We start from the raw sequence: 19,585 nt of genomic DNA, 5'->3' as shown, positions 1-19,585 counted from the left end.
TACAAGGTTTATTATAATTTCTAATGGGTGTGTAACTAATAATCTCATCCAATATAATTTACAAACGAGACGGATAGTTAATAGTTCCCCTCAATAATCGAATTCAACCAATAGGCCAACATGACATAAAATCAAGTTACCTAAGAGTCTAAGACTAGCTAGTTGTATCAAAATGTAACGTTTTGTTGGGTCGAACATTACAGGTGAGTCATTACACACATTATGCATTAGCAGCAAAACTATTAACCAAAGACAAAGCATTACTTGTCAACTTCACAACATAACCAACCTTTTCACTCACTTCATCATCAACCTTCTTCCCACCCTGAACATCGTTAAACCCTTCCATACAAGTATCTTGGTTTGTAATCGCCGCACTCATCCACGTTTGCACATTACTTATCTCAAACCTTTTGTTCCTCCTTCCTCTCTCATTTCTCCGTCCAGCTCCACTACTCATCAGAACCATCATCTCATTTAGCGACTTCCTAACCAAACCTACGGCTTCTTTCGTCAACTCCACGCAATCTCTAACCGCCATATCTTTGGCAGATATTTTATTATTTATAGCTGCTACATAATCTGCTGTTCGACTGGCTTCAGTGAAACTGATCCCAATAGCAACATAGGTTAGCTTCCCGAGATCCGGGTCACCATTGTAGGAAGCTGAAAGGGTAGAGTAGCAAAGGTTTGAATAGAGGGTCACTTGACAACTACTCTTGATAAAGTCATGAAGGGTTTTGGGGTTGGATGAGGTAGCGGATTCGACGGCGATGAGGGAGAGGAGGAGGATGGAGGTTGAGAGAAGGGAGAAGTGTGTAAGTTGCATGATTAGTGTAAGGTTGGATATTTTTTGCATGGTAGTTGTTCATGAAATTTGAGGGTCTACGACTAACATTATATAATGCAAACAAGGAGTAGTTTTTATTGGTTACTTACATACATTATAGAAGTGCATTATTAATTTATTATTGTAGGACATCATTAGGTGCGTAATCATGAATTTAATTAATATTTGCATGTCATTAGTTAATTGATTGATTAATTCACATGGAAATATATTAAAATTGTACTACTAGCTCTTTTTTCTAAAGGTATGGCGTGTGAGCATGAATTCCTCAAGGCCGTCAAAGGTGTGTTAATTGATCTCTCCATATAAACATAAATTATTGATTATATGTATGTACTCTCTCTGCTATTTGTCTTAATTTGATTGATATATTTTTTAATGTAGAACTTTAAACAATTATTTTATTAATTATCAATAAATTTTAACTATAAAAAAATAATATATTAAAAAATTATACCTTGATACAATTCTAACAGGTACTCATATAATCATATTTGATCCTATGTTAATAACACAAACATTGATCAAAATTATATACGTGAATAGTAGAAGAGTCAAACTAAGACACTTAAACAAAATTGAGAGAGTAATTACAAAGGATTTAAAATAAATTTGGACAAATGCACAATGATTATTATTTTAATTTGCTAGTTGAAGAAACTAGGTCAGGTTCGATTATTCAGAGTGTTGAAGACATTGAGGTGCACTTTTAGAGTAAAAAATTATCATCCTGAAATTAAAGTGTCCATATAAAATTTGAATAATGATTTTATGAGTTGAAGGACAAGCTATAAGCCTATAACCACTAGACCAAAACAAACAGAATTGTTGAAATATAAAATGGTGGACATTGATAATGGAGTGCTACCCAAATTATATACGAAGTATTATGAGTCTATGACACGTTACAACTATCAATCTAGCATATTTTAACACTTTTCCGTCAAAAAAATACAAAGCATTTTTTTTTTTTTTAAACCACAAAGCATATTTTAATACTTTCTCTTTCTCTTTGTTTTTTTTTTTCACTACTCCGTAACGATAATTATTATTATGTTTTTCACGTTTATTTATCAATGCATAACTTTAACTATTAAGTAATAACATCTTTAATCATGTATTTGCATTGAAAATTATAAATTTGAATTTTATTAAAGCACACTTTTTTAAACCGGATCTAACAAATTTTATATAATATACTTTTTTTCAAGTATAAGAAATGAAAATTGAAGTGTAATATATGGACATTGTAGATATGTTAAAAGAGAAAAAAATTGCAAAAGTGAAATCTTGCTTTAATCTTTATTTACGTTTGGTTATGCATGGTGAATTGGTGATTAATGAAAAAAGGTGGGAAATAATTCAATAAATATTTTTTTATATATTAAATTCATTGATAAAAAGTCATATGTATAGTATTTAATATTTATAAAATTAATCGAATTTAACAAATACTATATATATAATCAATTGGACCAAATAAAGGTTTTCCTTGGGCGATCTACATTTAGAAGGAAGCTATTGCCTCATTACATACTTGTATATTTCACACATGCATATTGCTGGAATTTATAGTCTACTTGTATATTTCACACATGCATATAAGAGGTTGTTATTTGTTAATATGATTGCCAATTTGCAAATACCTTTAATTCCATACCATTGCATTCTCTGTCACTGTGCCATCAGTAATAATACACTTGAACTTCGAGCTGAATCTATGTTAACGTGAGAACCGTTGTTGTTATTTGTCTTCAATTGATAATTTCATTTAATTAGTTCATTTCAATGGTTGGTGGTAGTATTATTTAACGATATATATATTAGTGTTATTATACTCCGTATTTCCATAATTATACAAAGTTAATACGTCATTCCAAGCTGTACGTGTGAGATTTGATTCTGTTATTGAGATGAATATCGGGAAGGAGAATTGTAAGATTTGATTCTATATTATGATATTAATCGGATAAAGAGGAGTACGTTTTATATGTAAGTTAAGATTCTTAGGGCTTGTTCTGATTGACCGAAATGAGCTGAATTGAACTTATTGGAGCTGAACCGAACTGAATTGAACTGAATATTTTATGAGAGAAGGAAAATTAAGAATTGAAGTGAATTGAACTGAAAATAATATGAAGAGAACAGACCCTTTCATTGACAAATATCGAAATACATAGTATAACAAAACAAGCATTACTTGCTCTTCCACCCAAATGGTGGCGTGCAAAAACTTAAGGGTCTAAAGTTTGATCTTCTAACCTTTTGCTCAAAATTCTTGATACATACATAAGCATGCCACAACTTTCTCATAATATTTATCGGGCACTATTATATTAATTATAGGTTATAGCCATTAAATCAGGAAAATCTTGTATTGACAAAATGTTTTGTCAGTCCAGCACGGATTTTTGATATCCTATATTGGCTGGATGTTATCCTCTATTGGATGGATGATATCCTTTACGGTTGGATGATATTCTCTATTGGCTATATGATATCATGACTGGATAATATCATATAGCCAATAGAGAATATCATCCAGTCATAATTTCATATAGCCAATAGAGGATATCATCCAGCCAATAAAGGATATGATAGACACAATCATAAATGATATCATATAGCGAATAGAGGATATCATCAAACCATTATATCATCCAGCCAATAGAGAATATCATCCAGCCAATAGAGAATATCATTCAGCCAATAAAGGATATCATAAATACAATCATAAATGATATCATATAACCAATAAATGATATCATCCGGCCATAATATCATATAGCCAATAGAAAATATCATTAGATTATATGTATAAATGATTGGAGGATATAAATTATTTGATGGAAGATATGTATAACTAGGTTAAATCCCGTGCCATGCACGGTAATTTTAAATACTTAATACTTATCATTAGTTTAACACTATTATTTAATTATAAAAATTTATACCTAATTGCAAAATAGGATGAACGTTCTTTAGTTACAAAAAATATTTATCACACTAAAGAAAACGGAGAGAATACGATATGCACGACTAATAAAAATAACTATGAATTTCATTACAAAGTTATAGATAGCAAACTATTATTGCATAATATTGTATAAAAAAAAATATATATATATCTTTGTTTGAATGTGTACAAATGGAATATACTTATCAAATAGGAAATGTAATATTATTGTATTTTGTATTAAAAACTTCTCTAAAAAGCTTTGACCAAAAAAATAAAATAAAAAAAAAAAAAACTTTTGGAGGGAAAATTTTTAACCAGGAGATGACATGTGTCATTCCTGGTTTCGACTTTAGTATAAAGTTATAGATAGATTTGTTTGAGGATATGTATAATTTGTTTGATGATATGTATAAGTCGAGTGAAGATTGTCATTGTTTGAACTTGTGTAACTTGAAAGTTGAAAGACAGGCCAAGCCTACGATAAGATGGGTATTGGCCTTTAAGTGGATGATTCAGTTTCATGACTAGCGTATAGTTGATCTCTACACTATACTCTCCATCAATTTCCTAGGATCAAGATGTGGCATTGATTATACTCGTATGATTATGTGTGTTGGCCCAACTTTCACAGCTCGTATGATATGATTTTGGGCTACTTACATTTGTAACAAGTGTGTAGTTTTGGCGTATGTATTATTGTATTATGACACTTTTCAAACCATGTTTGACAAGTTGGGCTTTTTGTTAGTTTTGGCATAGTTCTGACTTTTATGTGGCTTGCAAAGTGGCACAAATGGTGGTGGTGGAGGAGATTTGTTTGTTAGAAATTTGTCTTGTTGGTGGATCTAAGTTGTCAAATTAGCTACTTGTAATTAAAATATAAAGAAACACAAACTATTGGGTGCAGACGTCCGCACTCAATAGTTTATGCGTCCGTATCATTTTGCTTTCTCTTTCCCTCTCCTTCTTCTCTTCCCTTCTCTTTCTCTCTCCTCTGCTCCTTCTTTTTCCTAGATCTAAATCAAAATCAGAATTCACATCAATTAGCATTGAATCAAAATTGATGATCTGCTCTGTTTGAAAGTAGATGACGGATGCAAAGGTGAAGGCGTTCGCTGGTGATGGTGGCGTTCGCTGGCTGGATGCAAATCACTGGCGGTGGTGGCATTCGCGAAGGTGGAGTCGTTCGCTGGTGATGGTGGCGGCGTTCGGTGGTTTATGGGTGCGGTGGCCTGGGTTCGGTGGTTTGATATCAGTCAACATTAAAGACATTAGTAAAAATGTATTAGCCAACAAAAGGTACTAATAAGTCAATAGGACACATATCAGCCAACAAATACAACATATCAGCCAACAAAAGGATGAAACTAGCTAACAAAAGCAACACGTAAACCAACAAATTAAACATATCAGCCAACAAAATGAAATATATAAGGCAACAATTAAAATATACATATCTGCCAATAAAACAAATATATTAGCCAACTAAAGAAACATATAAGCCAAATGATGTCTAATATCAAACAACAAAAGGGAAAAAAAAATATCAATCAACAAAAAGAATATATTAGCTAACACAAAAATCATATCAGCCAACAAGTAAAACATATAAGCCAAGCCAGTCACACGAAAATTTGCGTGCAGACATCTGCATGCAATAGCTTCTCATGAAGAAAACACATGCTAGGGGATGAAATTGCATTACCACGAGTATTACAATACTTATTTCCTTCATATGTTATACTTAAAATTATTTTCATTATCATCATTTATTATCGGCTAATAAGCGAATAGTTACAATTTTGAGTATCAACCCTCTAGGATCAAGACATTAATCAATTAAACTAACTTATGAGAGTGAGGGATAGCCCAAGTAGTTAGATCTTCCCCCTCGACTTCAATACTCGAATCCTCTATAATTGAACTGTTATAATCACAAATCATTCAACAAAATTGAGTAACTCAACCATAAATCTTAATCACACAACAAGCAAAATTCAAAATTACAGTCACAACACAATATACAACAATCCCATAATTCTTTGTTCATTTCCCTACTTGTATAATTCCAAGCATAATCTTGGTACAAATTAAACGTGTTAATGGTGTAATGGACCCCTATTCAAAAAAATTCACCACAAAAATTCACAAAATTCCAATCCCAAAATAATCAACAAACAAAACCTCCACTAAAACTTCCCGCTTGTGGCAAAGACACCTCCTCAACATTCTTCACCCAATCACAACTCTCTATAATCTCGACTCTCATCTATCTCTTCCTACGTGGCATCCTTTTGACCACCCTTTTTTACTTTCCTTTTAAAATTAAAAATAAACAAAATATTGTCTTCTTCTTCGTTTTTCCGAACTTCTTCTCTCTGCAAAACTCTGCTCTCAACCTCTACTTCTCTTTCTCTCTCATCAAACTCCATGAAAATCGACATTGAAGCTTCATTCTAGAACCTTCATTTTCTCTCTCTACTGTAAATTAATGGCGCTTTCTCTCTCCTTGACCTCTCATTCTGTATTCGAGCTTAGTTCGTTTAATCAGCATACATTTCGCAGAATTAAATTCTATTCTTCGTCTTCTAGAATTTGCAGTTCTCGAAACCCTAGATTTCAGAGAATTCGTGCTGTGAGGGAGAATACGGTTCCGTCAACGGAGGAGAGAGAAATTCCGGTGATTAATGGAGTAGATAGCTTGAAATTGAACGGAAATGGTAATGGAAACGGAAATGGTTCGATTGAGAGTTATTTGAGTGGTAATGGTGGAGTGAAGGGGAGTGAGAATGGTGCTGTTAATGGAGGATTAGTTAAGTTTGTTGATGGTGATAGTATGGCGGCGGTGAAGAGTGTGGTGGAGGAAGATTCTGGTGCTAAGGTGGAAGAAGTAGTGGCGGAGAAGACGAAGGCGAAAGCGATACCGGAGAAGAAGAAAACGAAGCCGGAGAAGAAGACAATAGAGGATATTGGACAAGAGGAAGCTTGGTTTAAGCAAGGGGGTCGAGATCAATTAGAGGTAGTTCATCATAGTTCTACATTTTAGTAATATTTAATTCTTTGTTGTGTTATTTATTGACAATTGCAGCTTATTGTATTTGTTATTGACTTATTGCAAACTGGTTTAGTGAATAATTTTTGCTGGATTTAGAATTATGAAGTGCAGTAATGTGGGGGCAAATTTATGCTTCTGTAGTGCTATTTTGGGAAGGTATTACTGTATTAGAAGTTTGTTGTGAGCAATGTATTACTCCCTCCGTCCCTAAATTACATTCCTACTTCTAGCATTTATTCCTCACATAATAGAGAGAAGTAGGAATGTAATTTAGGGAAGGAGGGAGTACTATTTTGTTGGAGAGGTGAATAAACATGCAATGAGGAAGTTTAACGGAATAACCATCACCAAGATTGGGGTCATTGGATTTGGTTTCGGTTGTTTATCCCTTCAAATTAGGAAAACCCTACAATGGTTCTATGTATGATGAATATGAACAAGGTTCTAGAATAGTTCTGTATTGGAGAGAGATTTATTATTGCTTGAGTTGAAGTTTCTTCTATCAGTTTCACTTTGTCATGAATTCTGATGTGCAAATGGGCATTACACACTGCATTTGAACTACATTGTCATTCTGGTTGTGTCCATTCGATTACAGCATTTTACAATTAAACCAATTTAAGTCAACCTTCTGATTTTGCTTCTGTCTCCTTTGTTATCTCAAAGTTGAAGTAATGGAGGATGGGTTTTTATTATATTTGTTGGAGAGCCCTTTCTGACTTTTTAACTCTAAAGTGCATAGTGGTGTAAATGTGAAATGCTTTCCATTTGGCTGATGGACACTCCATCCCACCTCACACTCTACTTGTGAGACTTAGACTTTTCATTGTAAGCACATGTATTTTCTTGCTACCAACTTCTTTCTAGCTTGAGCATATAACTACCGCATGCCAACACCTTCGTAAGAGTTAGGGAAAATTCTTTGGGCTCCTTCCATGAACTCATGATTAGTGACCAAATTAACATTTCTGTAGTTGCTACCAAGTATCGGACCTCCCGGCAATTTAGGAAACCTGTTCTAGCCATCAAAGCTAATAATAATGATGTGTTATATTGTTGATATTGTCTCTCTATCATGGAATATGAGAGTCTTTCATGTCCAAATCTATACTAAAGTATATTGAGGTGATTGGAGGACAATGCTTCAATTACTTTAAAGTACGTGACTTTTATGGAAGAGAGTGAGACTTCGAAGTGTGAATAGTTATTAAGATATACCTTCTGGCTCATCTCACCATAATTTTATTGGGATAATCAGCCATGCCCCATGTAATCAGAGAGATGGCTCTGCAGTCGAAGTTTCAAGAATCTATGTTAATCTTAAACCATTTATAAGGATTTAGTTGTATATTACCAGGAAGTTTGAATTGGAGCCTGCCTGAACAAGAGCATTTGCTGCACAGCATGGTAAACTTTATGGTGAAGGCATGAAGCTGAGGATTACAGGAAATGATTTTTAATCATAGTAATCTCATCATGCAAATAAAGGTCCAATAGGAATATGTTTCTTTTTCCTTTAGTTGTACCCTTTCCATCCCATATATATCACCCCATTTTAAAGTGGGGTGAAGATCTAGAAATGTTGTTAATGTAGAATAAATTAAATGAAAGTGTATGGAGAAAGTGTTTTGGGCAAAGAGAAAAAGTTTGGTGCTTTTTGGAAGAGAAATTGATATAACTTTTACAAAATTACTACATAAGTATGTGTAAAAACATTACTTGGGACACTCTGAAAATGGAAAGTGGAGGCAGTAATATACTGTCAAGATACAAGACTGATATGCATTTGAGTGTTTAATTGCTTGTAACATGTTATTATTTCATATCATGTTTATATTATGACATTATAATTTAAACTTAGTTGCTTTGTGTAGGTTTCTGTTGCACCTGGAGGCCGCTGGAGCAGATTCAAAACATATTCAACGATACAAAGGACATTGGAAATTTGGGGATTTGTTCTGAAATTTGTCTTTAGAGTTTGGTTGAGCAATCAGAAGTTCTCTTATAAAGGTAAAAATGTAGGTGTTGAATCTTTGATTTGGGGCTCTATAAAAAGGTGAATACGTATCTGTAACAGTAATGGGATGTGTACTCATATTTCATTTGATATGAAGTGTTTTATTATGAACTGTGATTCTCAACAAGGGGCTGACTTAATTTCTTTCATCATTGATCATCATACCTGTCATCTTGTCTGACTTTGGTTGGCAGATCTCTCCTATCAACCATAATCTCCACTCTATTTCTTTTGCTGACGAGTTACTAACTGACACCTGTCTTAGTTAAAGCTGCCATTATATTATGTTTAATGTATTATCTTATGGTAAACAGTGATGTTGGCCGTTATATTATGTTTAAACAACGTTGTATCATTCTTCTGTGCACTTTATTTCTTTGGTATATCTTGGTAGATCTTAGCAATTTATCAGTTTACCCTTAGAGAAAAATCCTTTTTAGAAGTACATCATTGGTACATTAGTCCTGTTGTTCTGTGTTCTTTATTCTAAAGGATAAAACAAACTTCAACCTGATTTGCAGGAGGGATGACTGAAGAGAAGAAAAGGCTGAGGCGGATGACTCTTGCTAAATGGTTGAAGGAAAATATCTTGAGGCTTGGTCCAACATTTATCAAAATTGGGCAGCAGTTCTCCACAAGAGTGGATATACTTGCTCAAGAATACGTTGATCAGCTTTCAGAACTTCAGGTGATTCCCCTGGCCAAATTTGTGAAGGAAGCTCTTGATTTTTACCCCCCCCCCTTTTTTTTGTTTTTTTTTTAATCATGTCATAAACTTTATAATAACTAGGGCTAAGGATCGCGATGTGCGCATATAGCCATATCCGAAGAGCTCTTTCGGTTTAGCCTTATATTACAACTTTAGTTATTGGCCTCATTAATGAGGGATAATAGGTAAACAAATATTTTTAAGGGTATAAATTTCCACTCATTCTTTTTAAGAGTTTAAAAAAAGGCAATTAACATTAATGAGGGAAAAAAGTAAATAAAAGTAAATAAACAGTTCAAATGGTATACTTATCTAAACACTATTAATAAGTGTAATTTCAAACTTTTTAAAAGGAAGGGAGAAAGTAAATAAACATTTTACAGGGTATAATTGTCTAAAGACTATTGCCTAAAAAAAAAAAAAAATGTCTAAATACTATTAATAAGAATTATTTCGAACTTTTTAAAAGGTAGGGTATTAAGAGTTCCATAAAAAGGTTATAAACATTTTAGAGGGTATAATTGTCTAAGCACTATTCATAAGAGTAATTTCAAACTTTTTAAAAGGAAGGGATTCGTTCAATAGGAACATGACAAGTTCGCTATGTCAGACTCCCATGCATGTTTAAAGACAGGAAGGATACTGCTTAGTGCTTACTCTATTAGCGTCTTCATTTTCTGATGCATGGTCATGTGAAATTGTTGGCGGTAGAAATATGTAGCTATCGGATTCTAGTGGCTTTCTTTTATTCACAGATCATTACATTTCGAATTATAGTTGTGCTTGGAAAGAATGGATATGATAATAATCTAGATTTTCCATGTATAGTTTCAAGTCCTTCAAGAATGAAACCATTAATTTGCAAGTAGTTTTTTGGCAATTCATTTAAACCTGAGAATTCAACTACTTTTTAAAGCTTTGTTCTCCTCAGTTTATTTTGCTGAAAAAAAAAGCTTATCTTTGCTAAACTTAGCTTATATTATGCTACTCTATGTATTTACGGATTTTACGCTTATATTAATGCTTAACTTGTTTTAATTAAAAACAATATTTTTGCAAAAACTTATTTAAATAGGCCGAGGAGAACAAAGCCTAAGTTAGGGATCAAAAATGAAGAATATCCATCATTAGGCTATTGGTATCTTGTAATTTTTGTACCTTTTGAAAATTAATCAACTCCACATCAAGTCTCTATCAATTACCAATACGACTCTCTTAAAGATCTATTGAACATTGTCTACTTTGTACTGAAGTAATACTCCGTCTGACCCTTCCTCTATTGATATGCAGGATCAAGTTCCTCCTTTTCCATCAGAGACAGCTGTATCTATTGTTGAAGAGGAGCTTGGAGGTCCCTTAAGTGATACCTTTGAGCGCTTTGATTTTGAGCCCATAGCAGCTGCAAGTCTTGGTAATTGTTAGATCTCTAAAATCTCTTTATAACCTCTTCACTGGTTGAACAAAAATAAAGTAAAATAATGTGATACACTTGGTTTTGCAGGTCAGGTTCATCGAGCAAGACTTAAAGGACAGGATGTAGTTGTTAAAGTGCAGCGGCCTGGGCTCAAGGATCTCTTTGATATTGATCTCAAAAATCTAAGGGTTGGTGTTTAATTAGGTTTCTTTCTTCTTGATTTACATTTTTATTCTTACTAGCTCTTAGTGTGACATCAGCATCCTTAAACCAAATTTCATGAAGCACCAGTTATGAGGATGTTCCTAGGATAATCAAGAATGAGGTCTACATACTGCATAGCGTACATACAACCTGTACCACCTGGTAGCTAAAAAATTATCTTTGTTTTGTAGTATGAATATATTTTTCTAATCTTCTACTGTACTTTTATATCCCCTCCATGCTACAACGTTTGCAATATGTTTAAGCTGACAGGGCATGCTGGCTCTATTGAACTAGTCTAGAATCTTAAATAAAAGTACTGTTGAAATGCGTAATGCCTTTGGATTTAAATGAAATGCAAGTTAAAAAGATAATAGAAGACCCCTTTGTGAAATAAACACCTAATCCAAATGGCAATGGAATAGTAGGTACGAGTTATTATAAGTTTTATGGCCTTTTACCATTATGTATTAGTGGATACTTAAAAAAAAAAACACGGGCCACTGTAATATGGGTATCAAAAACAACTTTCTAAAAAGTACAAATGTGAAAAACAATTTGGGATATTAAGTGGACTGATAGACATGGGATGGAATGTACAGTATACACTTGGACTGGTGTCATGGGTTTAATGTGGTTGAAGAATAAATACATATTAATGCTTCCTGGTTTTGATCCCCCCCCCCCCCCCCCCCCCCCCCCGCGCGTTTCTCTCTCCCCAAAAGAGAATTCATTATTGAAGTTGCCAGGCTGGTTAAACAATGTATGATCGACCAATGTGGGCCTTGTGAAAATTGTCTTTCTCCATTTGTGTTGATAACTTCTAAGGTTTACATTATCACTTTCTGAGCATACATGTAGGAGGCTTGACAATCATTTTTTTTTTTTTACTTGTTTTGCTAGGTAATTGCTGAATATCTTCAGAAGCTTGACCCAAAATCAGATGGTGCAAAGAGAGATTGGGTGGCAATTTATGACGAGTGTGCTAGTGTATTGTACCAGGTTTAAATCTGGACTTACAAATTCATGACCCTTAGTGTTTGGCAAAATTCTATGGCATATATGTTGAATGCTACAGAGTGCTGTATGCATATATGAATTTCATTTTTTCAGTTTGGTATTTGGCACATATATGTATTTGATGTAATTTGTTGACTAGATGTAAGATATTTCAGGAAATTGACTACACCAAGGAAGCAGCTAATGCAGAACTATTTGCTAGCAATTTCAAAAACATGAGTTATGTCAAGGTTCCTTCAATTTACTGGGAATACACTACCCCGCAGGTTTGGCAGTGCTGTGTTCTTAAAATGTTAGGAGAGCAAGCATATTTTGGTTCACTCTGATTTTCATCTGAAGAAATTTTGGTTGGTTGTAGATTTTAACCATGGAGTATGTCCCGGGGATCAAGATAAATAGAATTCAAGCTTTAGATCAGTTGGGAGTTGATCGCAAAAGGTAAGAGTATAATTTATATTTTTATAATGCCATTGAATGGTATTAAGTCAAAATAATTATCTCAAAGCACCTCTTGGAAAATGGGTATTCCATGGAATGATGCTTACTGCTAGAGAACTCAATTGCTTTTCCACAGATGTTATCATTATACATTTTTGGTCTTTCAGGTTAGGTCGGTATGCTGTTGAATCTTATCTGGAACAAATACTTTCTCATGGCTTTTTCCATGCTGACCCAGTGAGTATTTTAATTTGTTTCTCTTTTCCTATAGCTTAAATTAGGAGATTGACAAATATGCGCCCCCAGCACCCCCCCCCCCCCAAAAAAAAAAGAAACAAAAAAAAAGAGACTATTCTTATTCAATGATACAATTAAGTTACAAGTCTGAAGTTATTGTGTTCAGAACTTTTGACAAGGACTGCGGTGATTATCTTAGCAAAATAAACAATCTTTAACAGTAATGTCTAGAAAATAAAACAATGAAAATATATGTACATTCTCTGTTGAGTGTTTCAGAGTTCTCCCCCATTGTTCTATGCTTTGAAGGAATAATGGTTGAAACTTGGCTGTCTTAGTGCTTCTAAGATATTTATCATTGTTACACTTCAAATTTGCTTTTTAGTTGAAGACTCTAAGTGCTTTCTCTTTTTCTTGGCAGCACCCTGGAAATATTGCTGTTGATGATGTGAATGGTGGAAGGCTGATATTTTATGACTTTGGAATGATGGGAAGGTAAATTTCTGAGAATACATTATTCATCTACCTCTGAAATTGTGTTCATGCTTAACAAAAAATTATTATTGCACCTTGCAGTATCAGTTCAAACATTCGAGAGGGCTTGCTCGAGGCATTTTATGGAGTCTATGAGAAGGACCCAGACAAGGTTTTTTAAAAAAAAAAAAAAATCATGTTTGTTGAGATTTATACCCAAACAGCCAATGATCATGCTTAGTTAGTTGCCATCTTAATATATTAATTTTTTTTTTTTAATATACCTTGTTTGCAGGTTCTACAATCTATGATTCAAATGGGCGTTCTAGTTCCTACTGGAGATATGACTGCTGTGAGACGAACAGCGAAATTCTTCCTTGATAGGTAACTATAAAAATTTTATATACACCCGGGTGCAAGATGCACCCAAGGTTATTTTTGCTCTTTTGATAATCAAATGAGCAATAATCATCCTTTAATTATCATAATATACAAAAAATACATTGGGTGCACCGTATCTAATACTCATTTTTATTGGAGATTGTATCCAGCATTCCAGCTTTTACTGGACCACGATACCCATTTTTAACATTATGCAGTTGATGTTATAATGGACTTTTAGTTCTGTATGAGATTACATTGCTGCTTTGTATGATCGACTAAGAATTTTATGCATTTATACTCAATTAGGAAGTTATTGTCTTGCTGGCTAGTGTTATTGTGTAAAAAGTTATGTTCTTTTATTGGCAAACCCGATTTACTACCTTACCCCACAGTATTTAGTCATTTACACATTTTTCACTCTTACACCCACCCTCCTCTTTACACTATCTCTCTTATGCTATCCACCTTTTTCTTACACCCAGTAATATTTACCACATCAACACTCTCTCTCCAGCTGCCTTAATATATGTTCAAATAGTAACTTTAAAGAAATTTGGAAATGGAAGTAGTACATGATAGCTTTAGGGCATGACATTTATGACCTTAGGCCCTTAGCCTTCTTTTGTTTGGTGACACCATATTTGTTTCCGTCTTAAATAGATAACTTCGTATGTACTCATTACCTTTTCCCAAAGAAAAAATTATGAAAAAGACTGGTGCACGGCTAAATGGATGCTTTAGAGTTTAGATAAGCGCATTACCCTTAGCTTGTCGTTTTAGAAGTGGATGCATCTTGGTTAATGTACCCTTTCAAAACGCGGAGGTTTGAGATCTTGACCATAGTACATCATCCCTCCGTTAGTTTTAAATGACACACTTTCCCTTTTCGAAGTCTTTATACTATTTTTAATTATATTTCTCTCCTTTGGTCCCCAATACTACATTTTATATTATTTCTCTTCATAGTCCCCACTCATACTTTTTTTATATTTCTCTCATCTAACATCCTAATATATAATTCACCAGCAAGTCATCTACCTATACACCCTATACATTTCTCCTTAAATTCTGAGCAATAGCTAGTGTGTCACTTATGAAAAAAGGGAGGGAGTACTTCGTATGAAAAACCTAATTCGAGGTTTTTTTTCTTCTTATTTTTAACATTCAATCATAGTGACCGAGTTTCATTTATGTAGTTTCGAGGAACGTTTGGCGGCCCAAAGGAAAGAGAAGGAAATGGCAGCAGCGGAACTTGGATTCAAAAAGCCATTAACCAAGGAGGAAAAACTTCAAAAGAAAAAGCAAAGGCTAGCTGCAATTGGTAAAATTAATTCCAATAACACTATCTCAATTGACCATACAACTACACATAATTTTTCCTATCTCTGGTTTTGAGTTTTGGCATATGCAGACTTGCTCTGCTGCAAGTTAGAATGTGACAAATCTGACAATGTCCGTGCCACCGCCCCCTCATTAGTCATTACTCAAGTGCAGAAATGTTATTTTCTGAATTAAAATCCATTACTATATACAGAAAGGTGACATCTTTTTCTAGGAGTCCTGTAATAGTACATGCAAGTATGTGACTATTTTTTGGATGGAGTATTATTAACATCCATGTTATTTTTCTTTTTTCCACACCATGCCCTTCAAGTTTGAGAACCAGGATGAACCATCTAGCCGAAGAAGCTCTTTAAAATTTGTCCTTGGCTATTACTGAATGAGTCCTAGACTGTTGGGTGATGACTAACGTGGGGCATAACTTTTCAGGGGAAGATTTATTGTCAATCTCTGCAGACCAACCTTTCAGATTTCCTGCTACATTCACGTTTGTTGTTCGAGCATTCTCTGGTATTTGACTTAAATTCTTTTCTCATTATTATTTTTGACAAATAACTGAACCAAAATAACTGAAATTCCTTATATTTTATTGCTCGAATTGCAGTTTTAGATGGGATTGGGAAAGGGCTTGATCCTCGATTTGATATTACTGAGATAGCCAAACCGTAAGTTTAAATTCAAATTTTATGAGCTATCTTTTTTCTAAGAATTTTTTGTTGGGAAAAAAATTTGTTTGTCAATTGCTTATTCACATCCTTGCCTTGCAGCTATGCTCTAGAACTGCTCAAATTCCGTGAAGCTGGTGTTGAAGTTCTTGTGAAGGTAGATTTAATTATTATTTCGTATTTTTGCATCCACCAAACAGCGCTTACTGTTGTTGACTCTCAATGTATATTTCGAATTTGTCTAGGATTTCCGAAAGAGATGGGACCGGCAATCTCAAGCATTCTACAACTTGTTTAGGCAGGCAGATAGAGTTGAGAAGCTGGCTGAGATTATTGAACGACTGGTAGTTACCTCATTGAACTTTGAAACTGTAGACGTACATGCAGTATATTAGACGTGGTTTCATGGTGGCTTTCTATTCTTCACCTCTGACATGGCCTTGTATTTACAATAGGAAAAGGGAGACTTGAAGCTTCGTGTTCGAGCTCTGGAGTCTGAGAGATCTTTCCAGCGTGTAGCAGCTGTTCAGAAGACAATAGGAAGTGTATGTCATCTGGCATAATACTTATTTTTGGCATAGTTAGAAATTCTAATGGCCTAAGGAGGGGAAAAAAAAAAAAGTAAATAAAGTACAAACGCTGTATATGCAGTTAGATAAGCCCCCACCCAACAAGTTCTCTCTCTGCTCTTGGTGAACAAATGAAAACTCTAAGATTAGTGTGACATAATCCATTCATGGAAAATGTCTAGACTTTTCTTTCTTGAACATTGTTTCCAATTCGGGAGATATATTACATATATTCCAGCAATTTGTTTGGTGAAACTGTGAAAGAACTTGTTGGTTCTTTAACAAACTTGTTTGAACTGTTAGATGTTGATTGAGCCGCAAAAAAAGATTTAGTGTTGGAATTAAAACTTACGTATCTTTCATGTTGGTAACTTGTTTCTGAATTTATTAAGTTGAATTGTTCTGTTTTACCTGGTATCACAGAGATAATTATAGATCATTATTATTTAATTTGATGAATTTAACAGGCTGTGGTTGCTGGAACCTTGGTGAATCTCGCCACAATTTTGTATCTCCACTCAATTCGAGTAAGTGAATATTTTGTTCTTTCTGTGCATAGCGCAGTTATATATATAGAATTATAAATTAATCATATAAATTTGTGTCCGTTATAGGTGCCCGCCATTGCTGCTTATACTGTGTGCGCACTTTTCGGCTTTCAAGCTTTATTTGGTGTACTTAAAGTCAAAAAATTGGACCAAAGAGAGAGACTGATTACTGGAACTGCTTGAACGATGGGTAAGTGACATAATTTGCATTTTGGTCTCTGGGTCTCTCTGTGTCGTATCTATTTTTAAGTCAGCGGAACCAGGCTTCGAATCTACGATGGCAGAAAAGTTTTTTTTGATACCAAATTACCAAGTGCATGCTGTAGCAACATTTGAGGAGATAATCAGTATAATAGCCAATAGATTTTAAAGGGAACTGCGTGCATTATTATGTACTTTTGGTACCTTATAACAGTGCCTATGTTGAATTTGCAAGAGCCAATGCTGCCAAAATCCTTGATGATGCTCTTCAGTATCATGAACTTTATCTTCTGTGAACACGAAACTTCAATTTTGGGACTATATTCACCATCATCGCCATGCTTTTGGTAGTTTAAGAAGCTCCTACTGGTCTGGAAGTCCCTTGTTTGATTTCACTTAATTAGCAATTTATATTTGTAAAATTACTTCATTAACTGAACTCTTGGCATTTCTTATCTTTGATACACATTTGCAAGTCTGTTTCAGGGAGTTATGTTTGATCTTTAGTCCTACACCATGTTACAGTTCTACCTTTTTATTCATCAAGTGTAGGCTGACAACATTGTTCAAACATTTTGTAGGTTGTGGTTATGCACATATATACCGACCCACATCAAAACCATATTTAACCACATTATCGGATTCAGCTTCCAATTGGCCTTTATGGCCAAATCAGCCTTTTGAATAGCAAAGCTGTTGTCAAGGGTGCTGATTCTACAATTTAACACTTTTTAATGGAGTTACTGTGTGCTTTCTCGACTGGTTTATGTAAACACAGATCAGACATGCTTACTGTCCAACTACAGCATTGCGCCATTTTGACAGGTATATAGCAAGCAGGTCATCATATCCATTGTCAGATTGATCTCTGAAGGAACCTCCAAGTCCAGCTTTGAAGGATGGTTCTGGTAAATTTTAATCTAAATTTTGAAGCATTTGTAAAAGTGAAAAATAAAGGGTTGTAGTTTCATATACATCACGCTTGCATTCCCACATGCTCTACCTGGTTAGTTAGACCAGAAAATTTTTGCCCCCTTTAGTGGTCAAAGTATATATTGTATAAATTCATATTGTGAAATTATGTACGAGTACTAGCTAATGTACACTAACTGTAAAGTAGAGAGGGTACTTCATTCTCGAGTTCGCGGCAAATGATATACTGTAATATACCAGTGTTGTTTGAGTTTGGCTTGCAGAACTCCTGCTGTTGTTCATATAGCCTCTGTATGCTGTTAGGCGGATTCTCTTGTAATTAAATATGAATATGATTGAGGTTGGATTAGCTATATGAAATCATGGTAAGTAAAACTGCTATCTTTTATCTATCACCTTTGCTCAATTCATTTTGTACTGTTATTTCCTGTCTTTTCGGTGATTGAATCGCTGTAATTTTGCTTCCTCGTGCTCTGCTTCGAGATCAGAGCTAAGCTTTCCAGCTTCTTGATACCCTTATATGCCTGTCTTTTGTTTCTTGTCCTCTTTGTTAATACTTTACCTGAAAGCACCAAGGAGAATGGCATAAATCTTTGTTTATTCTTCTCTAGTTGTACATTGTATGTTCAGCTTACCTATTATTGGTTTCATTATTCTATATAATTACTTACTAATCTACTAATCTACACAAACATCCATGCTATTGCCTATTAGCTTCCCCAAGCCCAAAAAATTAATATAAGAACTGGAATTATCAAGTAAATTCCATATATTGCATGTACCTTTACCACTTTTTAAATATAATATTCCAAATCGAGTTATATCTTAGTCATTTTTCCTAGGTTATTCTCTTTTAATTATTTTTGAAAGAAATTCCATTGAATTGTACTTTATCATATGATACTTAATGCATTTGGAATAAATCATAGAAATTTTTGGTGTTCTTTATAACAGCATTTTAATTTGCTTCAAAATTAACAGGGAAGTTTCCCAGATTAAGTTAAATCCAAAAATCCACATTCAAACAGTTGTCGCATTTTATACTCTTTGACCAAACCAATCAAATTGCAGTGATTTAAGGGGAATCAGGTAAGCTGTTCGTCATTATAATAATCACCTCCATTTTCCATTACTTGTACATAAAATAGCATATTTGATGTGGATTTTCTGCGTTACATGTTCTTTGTCCATCATGCTACTACAATTATTGTATACCAAATTGGCTGGGAGACCGTTAGTCGGTTTATGTACCAAAATTGTATTAGAGGTACATGAAGGACAAATAAATTATTACTCCCTTCCTCTCTCTAGAAGTAATGGTCGCGTAACATGGGCATGGTTTATGTTGGATTTGATTAGCTCACAATGTGTCAACCAGAACTCTACAAGGTATAAGGCGTATAATTAGTCTTTTCTGCATCTTTCAAAAGGTTTATAAAATCATAAAGAGTTTTCATACTTACTAAATTAGTAGTGGTAATTTGAGTAATTTTTTGTCTTGCAAGGTATTTGACTATTAGTATAATGTGAGTATGTGACTATAATTTTCAGACAGAAATAATATACT

At 34.1% G+C, this 19,585-nt stretch overlaps 2 protein-coding genes across 2 annotated transcripts; one reads left to right on the top strand and one right to left on the bottom strand.

Moving 5' to 3' along the window:
- Positions 1 to 220: 220 nt before the first annotated feature.
- LOC145564714 (pectinesterase inhibitor 9-like) lies at positions 221 to 829 on the bottom strand. The gene has a single exon (XM_081624938.1). It carries the CDS (start codon positions 827 to 829, stop codon positions 221 to 223), a length of 609 nt encoding a protein of 202 aa, XP_081481064.1.
- Positions 830 to 6,158: 5,329 nt separating this feature from the next.
- On the top strand, positions 6,159 to 18,413 carry LOC145562145 (protein ACTIVITY OF BC1 COMPLEX KINASE 8, chloroplastic-like). Its single transcript, XM_081622334.1, has 21 exons — positions 6,159 to 6,828; positions 8,739 to 8,874; positions 9,403 to 9,569; positions 10,881 to 11,001; positions 11,092 to 11,192; positions 12,112 to 12,210; positions 12,384 to 12,494; positions 12,587 to 12,666; positions 12,834 to 12,903; positions 13,325 to 13,398; positions 13,480 to 13,549; positions 13,673 to 13,761; positions 14,958 to 15,082; positions 15,532 to 15,612; positions 15,707 to 15,767; positions 15,870 to 15,924; positions 16,013 to 16,111; positions 16,223 to 16,312; positions 16,804 to 16,863; positions 16,951 to 17,074; positions 17,667 to 18,413. Exons 1-20 carry the CDS (start codon positions 6,301 to 6,303, stop codon positions 17,065 to 17,067), a joined length of 2,334 nt encoding a protein of 777 aa, XP_081478460.1. The 5' UTR covers positions 6,159 to 6,300; the 3' UTR covers positions 17,068 to 17,074; positions 17,667 to 18,413.
- The last annotated feature ends 1,172 nt before the right edge of the window (positions 18,414 to 19,585 follow it).

Source organism: Chenopodium album, chromosome 10, assembly GCF_948465745.1.
Source record: "Chenopodium album chromosome 10, dcCheAlbu1.1, whole genome shotgun sequence".
NCBI lineage: Eukaryota > Viridiplantae > Streptophyta > Magnoliopsida > Caryophyllales > Amaranthaceae > Chenopodium > Chenopodium album.
The sequence above is the reverse complement of the archived record's forward strand: the minus strand, read 5'-3'. Positions and strand labels throughout refer to the sequence as shown.